Source organism: Neofelis nebulosa, chromosome 16 (assembly GCF_028018385.1).
Source record: "Neofelis nebulosa isolate mNeoNeb1 chromosome 16, mNeoNeb1.pri, whole genome shotgun sequence".
In the NCBI taxonomy this organism is placed as follows: domain Eukaryota; kingdom Metazoa; phylum Chordata; class Mammalia; order Carnivora; family Felidae; genus Neofelis; species Neofelis nebulosa.
The window spans coordinates 35,215,376-35,223,385 of NC_080797.1; the positions used below are offsets into that span (position 1 = coordinate 35,215,376).

Genomic DNA, 8,010 nt, shown 5'->3' on the forward strand with positions numbered 1-8,010 from the left:
TAGGCCCTTGAGAAGCAGGTGGATTGTTCAGCTGACACCTAGCAAAGCTTAGCTATCCTGGGTGGGGCCTCTAATCTGATTTTTTTTTTTTTTTAACTCACGACCCTCAGATCAAGACCCGAGCTGAGATCAAGAGTCAGAAACTTAACCAACTGAGCCACTCAGACGCCCCTAGAATTTTTTTTAAAGTTTATTTATTTAAGAGAGAGAGAAAGAGAAAGAGTATATAATTGGGGGGGGGGGCAGAGAGAGAAGGTGACACAGAAGCTGAAGCAGGCTCCAGGCTCTGAGCTGTCAGCACAGAGCCAGATGCAAAGCTTGAATCCATGCGCCTTGAGATCATGATCTGGGCTGAAGTCAGACGCTTAACCCACTGAGCCACCCAGGCGCCCCTAGAATCTGAATTTTTAACAAGCTTCCCAAGAACAGTACGTTTTATGAATATTTAAACTAGGAGGATTTAAGGGAGTCCAAAAGAAGAAATGGCCAGAGCCTCACACGATTTGCTAATTCTGAAACAGTGTGTATCTCCTGAAAAGTTAGGGAGCTCGCGCTTCGTTTCCAAGCCAGGTGAACAGTAAACTGTGTTTTGACACTCATGCCACAAGGGGGCAGCACCCAGGCTGGTAAATAAGGAAGCAGGTCAATTGCAGAGCTAGTTGGTAGCATGTTCAGTTCCCAAATAGACCATGTTTCTTTGTCCTATTTATGGGTGAGCTTTGAATAGGCTTTAAAGTAGTTTTTGTGGATTCCTGTGCAGCTTTAGCTGACCAGTATTCATTTCGTCTTGCTAACACAATTTTAAGGAACATTGGGTTTGTGTCGGCTTGTCCCTGTGGCAGAGGGTGGGCCTTGGTTGGGGCCAGGAGAGTGAGGTGAGAAGGGAGGAAACAGGAGAGGGAAGGGGAGGACAGACAGAGTGGAGGCAGAGAGGAGACTGGGGGTGGGGGCGCGGTGGGGGGAGAGGAACCGAGAGCACAGAGCTGGGAGACGCTTCTCATCGAGATCTGCTCTTCACGGTGACTTCTTGCAGGCTGACATCTGAATGTTTTAGCTTGTGGCTCAGCCCACTCTGACCTCACACCAGCCTTCCAGCCCTCCCTCCCCTCTGCTCCATCTCATCACCTGCTTGCTGGCTCAGCCGTCCCACTTCTCAGAACGTTCTACCATAGGGCCGAGTCCCTCCTGTTAAGCGAACAGGTCAGTGTATACCAGCTCTCAGCACAGGCCTGGCATAGAGACAGTACTGTTATTCCTGCTCTATACAAGGCCTTTGTTCCAGCCAAGCGCTCCTACCTTAGGGCCCTCATATACTCTGGGTGCTCCCACCTCTGGATCCTGACTCCTCTGTTAACACGCTGCTTCAGATGGCACCTCCTTTATGAAGCCTTCCCCTGGCCCCCGTGGGTGTGGACGGGGTGGGGAAGATTGGCCAGTCCCCCAAACCTGTGACTCTTTGGCCAAGCCAGGGGCGGCATTGGCTCCTTTCTGCCTCGTGTCAAGGCCGTGTGCTGGTTTTCCACTCCTGTCAGGCCACCGGCTTCCAGAGCACAGGGTGTCTTCCTGATTACTGTTGTGTGCCCCGCGATCCCCACACTCGACACTGCATACACGGATCTTGGTAAAACGAACTCTTTAAATTGGAAATGTACAGGTCACCTGGTGGGAAGGGCAAAGACGGAGAGCTTGGGTTCTGGAGGAAACCCTACCACTTTTTAGCCTTGCAAATTTCCCCCAACCATCCAACGGACACAACTATACTTTTATCTCCGGCCTGAGATACTGAATTAAGAGTGTTCTCTCCTGTCATGTTCACGGATAACCATTTTGATTACAGATGGTGGATTACTGATGTTGCTGGCTTAACTCTCAATAATCTCATTCTAGAATGCTGTAAGTCCTTAAAAGGCAAGATATCTCAACAGCCTAGCACAGGACCTGCATATCAACCTATAGCAGGATTCTCTTACTGTTTTATCTTATTTCCTGACTGTGGTCTTCTGTGGGTTGGCCTCCTGGGTTGGTTGCTGCTAGAAGCTTCTGAATAGCCCTTTGCTTTGTAATGAAATCTTACTTAAAACTATCATTCAAGGGGTGTCTGGGTGGCTCAGTCGGTAGGGTCCGACTTCGGCTCAGATCGTGATCTACCCCTTGGTGAGTTTGACACCCCCCCACGTCTGCACTGACAGCTCAGAGCCTGGAATCTATTTTGGATTGTCTCCCCCTCTCTGCCCCTCCCCTGCTGGCAGCCGGTTTCTCTGTCAAAAATAAACCTTAAAAAGCAAAAGTATCACTCAAATCTTGTTTGCTGAACACATGAGTTTTGTAAGACCTTGTAACCCTCTACCTCCCAGATTAAAATCCTATTTCCAGGGCAGCTGCCACTGGCTCAGCCTTCCACCAGCTTTCCCCCACACTTCACCTTGTTCTAGGCTGGCCTCTGTACAGACTTATTCGCAAGGCTGACCAGTATTTACAAGAGGCTAGCAATAGGAAAAGTGGATTCATGACTACTCAGTAGTTTGAAGCCTGTATTTTACAATCTGCAATTGGTACCAGTTCATGATCCACATACTGACAGAATTTTAATAGGATGAATCACATTCATTGTTCTTCTATAAGGGATGGCCTGACCTTTTTCTTAAACTGCTTTATAGTCCCTTAACTGTTAACCCTATAAATGTATCCCCTGGAAAAAGCACTTCTGTGTCCCTCCCAGGGGTCTGAGGATCAGATTAAATCCCACACCATGTTTCTCCCTTGTTACAACCTTTAGAAAGGCAAGATCCTGTCACTGAGGGGACTCAAGGGTTTCCAACCAAACTGCTCTATCAGTTCACAAGGTGAGTTCCTCCATGGCCACTGAACCGGGATGGCCCAACGACCACCAGTGAATCCGTCCACCCTGCAGTCCCTCCTTTCAGGACTCTAAGGACACTGCAGCTCTGGCGACATGCAAGGGACAAGCTCACTGAAGGTTTTCTTGGCCAAGAGGTTGAGGTCCCCGTTGGCCTGCAGGCGTAGACTACCCTCCACTGCCCCTTTCTGTGGTTCCTTCCCACGTACAAGACTGACTACACATAAAATACAATCTGCAAATCAGGTGTTTCTGAAAACAAGTTTTATTTAAATAAGGGCTTAAATACATTACATAACATTAAAACTGAAGGAAAAAATAAACCAAAAAACCAGTCTGTTACTTCACATGGCATTGGGCAGCTGCTGCTAGTAAGGTGCAAGCTCTACAGCCAGCTACAGGACTCATACATCGGTTTGAAGTTTGTTCCCTTGTCAGAAGTTTAACTCGGATAGAAGGTTGGCCTCACATTCTGGTGTTCGGACATCAATTAGCTAGGATATGTCTGGTCAAAAAGACTTTGGTGGCAAGTCAGACGTCCTATCACACCTTGCTAGAGGGAAGGTGGCCGCTCTAAGCTCCGCCCGCCCGGTCAGATTGGAGACACCAGGGATCTTTCTTTGACTACCAAGACTCCCTGTGGCAGCACCGCTGCTGTGGCCGGCTTACCCCATCCTGTCCTCTCAGCTCCACCGCGGGCTGCTCAGGTGGTGACATTCTCTTAGGGCAGGGAACTCTGAAGAGGGAGAGCCGAGGAGCTTCTGGCCAGACAGAGCCGGCTGTGATCTTGGGGCTCTGGGCTTGACCGAAACATGACGTTACTGCTTGGTTTCAGGCCGGACACTGCCAGGCGCCTACTGCTTGACCTCTGTTTAAATGAGGGACTTCAAGACTAGACAGCATGGCTCTTTTCAGTTTATTGCATGAAGGAGTTACACTAGTCCAAGTTAAAAGCAGACCCCAAATGGTTACATTATACAAGCTGTGAGGTTTTTAAACTTGTGACAAGGGACAGAAGGGAAATTCTACTCATTGCAAAGAAATCCTCACTTAAGCTTCAGTGAGCCAAAAGCACTTAAAACCCATGAACCTTCAGCTGGTCGTCCTTAGCCAGTCCAATCTGCAAAGAAAAAAAGACAAAATTATAGTAGGGGATCAACCCCCCCCCCGATTTCTGATGCCAACAACTCTGTCTTCTTGCTCCTACACTGGGCAAAAGAAGTCCAAGAGCCAAGGCACACACCTCAACCACTAGGAGCACAATCGTTCTTAACTCAGGGTACTCAGTAAAGAACGAATGATAGAAGAGGATTTTAGCGCTTAGGAACTGCCAACCAGACATCGTGTGTATTCTAGTATCTGTGTGCCATTTAAACGTGCATCTTTAAAGTGGTCACCAGGCTGACTCAGTCAAGTAGAGCATGTGACTCTTGATCTGGGGGTTTTAAGTTCTAGCCCACACACTAGGTGTAGAGATTACTTAACAAACAAAAAAAGTACATCCATATACGAATTAAATAAGGCAGACAAGTCCCTTCTGTTTTTGGGAATACTTATCTACTTCAAAACTCAATTGTTCTGCTTAGTCTTACAACACCAACTTCTATGTCCTCAGGAGACTGAGTATAGAGTAGGAAGGATCGGACATGTAGACAGGGTAGAGGCACAAATGGATCGTCACCAAGTGATAGAACTCACCTCTACAAGGAACTGGCATATGTTCTTGCGCTGGTCACCCTGTAGCTGAATTACTTCTCCATATTCTGGATGCTCAATTACAGTACCATTGCAGGCAAATTTCTGCGAGCATGAATGAAGCAAAACAAATTAGACGAAGTGCAGCCCGAGTGCACCAACAATTCCTCCTGAGAATACAAGTGAGCACCCCCCCCCCCGCAAGTTAAATGTGATATTCTTACGATCTCACCGAATACCTACCTTCTTGAACGCCTTCACTAGTTTCTTTTTATCGTAATCATCAGCGATCCCTTGGACAGTAGTAAGGGTCTTCCTGCCGTTTCTCTGTTGAATTCTTATATGGATATAATCCTCAGTGCCAGCAGGAAGCAGATCATCACCCTTACTTGCATCAGCAAAGGGGTCTGGGAAGAAAGATCAAACTCGGTTAGAGCTATTGGGGCTCAGGTGCCATTGTCACCCTCCCAATGTATCTTTTGCGCGCCCAGAAAACAACTACTGAAATCGCCAGGGCTGAGATCAAGTCAGACAAGTCCTTGTTGGCCGTCCCCGGAACGGGTCAGTCCGGGACGGCTGGCTTCCCCAGGGCCGGGGGAAAGCCTGGGCCTCTTGCCCCAGGCCCGCCCTCGGAAGCCGATCACGTGCCGGGGGAGCCTGGACTGCAGGCAGTGCCCCACCCGGCTGATGCAACCGGCCGGAACCAAAGCTCCAAGGCGGGGCCAAGCTTCCCGCCCCATTGGCGGGAGCGTTTGTCACTTAGGCCTGGCACCGCCTCTCACTCCCGGGTCCGTGACAACGGCGGTGACGTAACGGACGTGACGCAGGGGTGGCGGGAGGGGGCGGGTGGGGCCCAAGGCGGCCCGGGAGCCATTAGTAAATGCGCCACCCGATAGACACTGGGACTGCCCAAGGGTTGCCTCCCTGCCCGCTCCTTCCGGTCGCACTTAAGGACCGACCCCAGGGCCCCGGCCGGGCCCCGCTTCCTGCGAGCGCGAATATCTTCCCTCCTCCCAAGTTTACGAAAGCCCGGAGCGCTGGCAGGTTTCCGGGCCCGGAGCACTTCGCCACCCCACCCAGGCCTTTCTCCCCACGGGACTTTTCCGCGGCTTACCGAAAGAGTGGAGGTTCTGGATAGCGGACATACGATACGATTCCTTTTCCTCGGTGGAAACGGCCTGCGGAAGGCGGCGGCGGGAGAAGGCGGGCAGGGGGGACGGAGCGTCGGGAAGCAAGGGGGCTCAAGGGGGAGGCTGCTGAGTCCTCGGCGGCGGCTCAGTGACTGGGGCGGAGGGGCGGCGCCTGTATTCACTTATATAGCCGCCCCTGTGACGCCAGCGCGCCGCCCTCACGTCCTGGCCCCACCCACGACGTCGTGGCCCCAGCCCCCTGGCGCCGCCGTTTCCGATTGGTCCGGGAGCGGGGACGCGAGACGGCGCTTGCGCAGGAGCTCTGCTGCGGGAGGGCGTCCTCTCGATTCCGGGAGTGGTAGAAGGGGAAGGGAAAGGTTGGTCCGTCTAGGCGCCTGCGCAGTGCGGGAGGAAGGTGTCAGGGCTGCGCAGAAAAGTGGCGGAGGTTTCGGGAGAGCCTGAGTCCTCTGTTCTCTGGCACGTTCCACCTTCTTGACCCTGTTGCAGCCCTGCCTGCTTGGAGAAGATTTTTCGTGCGGTAGATTGGCACCCTTTAAATGGGATTTAGATGCTGAACCTCCCAAACGCGACACATTCCCACTATCATGCCCACCCAGTTACCCACGAACTCTTTCTTTAGGGCAGCACTTGTATTTAATCAACAAATAATATAATCCAAACCTTAACTAAATCACGTATTGTTTAGATGAATCTAATCTAAAACTGGATTAATCTGCTTTGAGTATGTCATTTATATAATCTACGGAAAGAATGCCCACCTCATTAGCGTGGATTCAAAGGAGAGTAACTCTGGTTCTGGGGGCAAAGAAGAATTCAGGCACCTTAAGGGGTCCTGTGTGCCCTCCAAATTGTGTGGGGGAGAGCCTTCCCCGAGACTAGTCAAAATATTTTCTTCAAAACAGTCAACCGTTCTTGCTTTTTCAGTATATAAATTGAAATGCTCTGTTGCAAGGGAGAATAGAGTGGATTTAGATTCCAAAGACCTCCAGGGGCCATTCAGGTAAGATAAAGGAGTGCAGACAGCCAAGTGTGATGTAATGGGGTGTGGAGGGGGCCTGGGTGAGAACTAGAGGCTGTAACAGCTACTCACCTCCAGCCCATTGTGCTGGATCTTTTTCAAGACAACTTGGACCCTCTGATATTTATAGAAAATCTCTTCATTTTTTAAAAAAATGTTTATTTATTTTTGGGTGAGAGAGAGAAAAAACTTGAGTGGGGGAGGGGCAGAGAGGGAGAGACCGAGAATCCCAAGGAGGCTCCGTGCTGTCAGCGCAAAGCCTGATGCAGGGCTCAGAACTCACAAACCCATGAGATCATGACCTGGGCTGAAGTCAAGGGTGGGATGCTCAACTGACTGAGCCACCGAGGCGCCCCTAAAATCTCTTGATTTTTAAATATTGCCAATAAGTTGAAGTTTGGGAAAACAGTAGACAAGTCAAACAAAAAAAGTGTGTCTTGGCCCCATGGGCTGCCTGTTTAGACCCCTTGACAGTCAGGGTCACTGGCCACGTGGAATCTAGTGGGAGAGAGATCATAGACAAACCTGACGCATTGTGATAGATGCCAAGAACAAGCAGGGCAATGTGAGACCCAGCTGATACTTAGGGGTGGGAAAGAGCCCATTGTGGGGCAAGGTGAGAGCCTGCCAGATGGGAAACCCTGAGGAAGGAAAAGCTAGGTGTATTTGATAGTTTGTTTTGATGGCGTCTTTACTAAGTAAAATTTTGGTTAATAATTTGACTTCCTTGATACAGGAAGTTGGGAACCATGGCTAGACGCATGGCTAGACGTCTCAGTCTCAGTCTCCTGTCCATCCCTTCCTGTCCTCCACCTGGGAAGCTCTACCCTTCTAGACCAGGCTGTGCTTGACAGGGGGTTTGAGGAGAGAGTGAATAAATCCGAATATGCACACATTTTGTTATACAAAATTTTTATTTTTTTAAATACGAAATTTACTGTCAAATTGGTTTCCATACAACACCCAGTGCTCATCCCAACAGGTGCCCTCCTCAGTGCCCATCACCCACCCTCCCCTCCCTCCCACCCCCATCAACCCTCAGTTCTCAGTTTTTAAGAGTCTCTAAAATTTTTTAAATTAGCAGTGTGGTCCAGCTTATCTTTCCTTTTAGGAAAAGACCCTTTCTGCACTATTTTAAAGAAATCCTTTCTCTGCTTTGCAGTTTATAAAGATACTCTTTTTTTGGTTGTGTTGATTGTTTGTTTTGAAAGTTTTGAAGCTTTACTTTTTGGAGCGCCTGGGTAGCTCCGTTGGTTGAGGGTCTGACTTCAGGTCATGACCTCACAGTT

General features: G+C 49.7%; 1 protein-coding gene across 1 annotated transcript; it reads right to left on the reverse strand.

Annotated features, from left to right (window-relative positions):
• Positions 1 to 3,104: 3,104 nt before the first annotated feature.
• On the reverse strand, positions 3,105 to 5,856 carry EIF1 (eukaryotic translation initiation factor 1). Its single transcript, XM_058703506.1, has 4 exons — positions 5,667 to 5,856; positions 4,796 to 4,959; positions 4,556 to 4,657; positions 3,105 to 3,977 (listed from the first exon to the last, which is right to left on the reverse strand). Exons 1-4 carry the CDS (start codon positions 5,695 to 5,697, stop codon positions 3,933 to 3,935), a joined length of 342 nt encoding a protein of 113 aa, XP_058559489.1. The 5' UTR covers positions 5,698 to 5,856; the 3' UTR covers positions 3,105 to 3,932.
• Between the last annotated feature and the right edge of the window lie 2,154 nt (positions 5,857 to 8,010).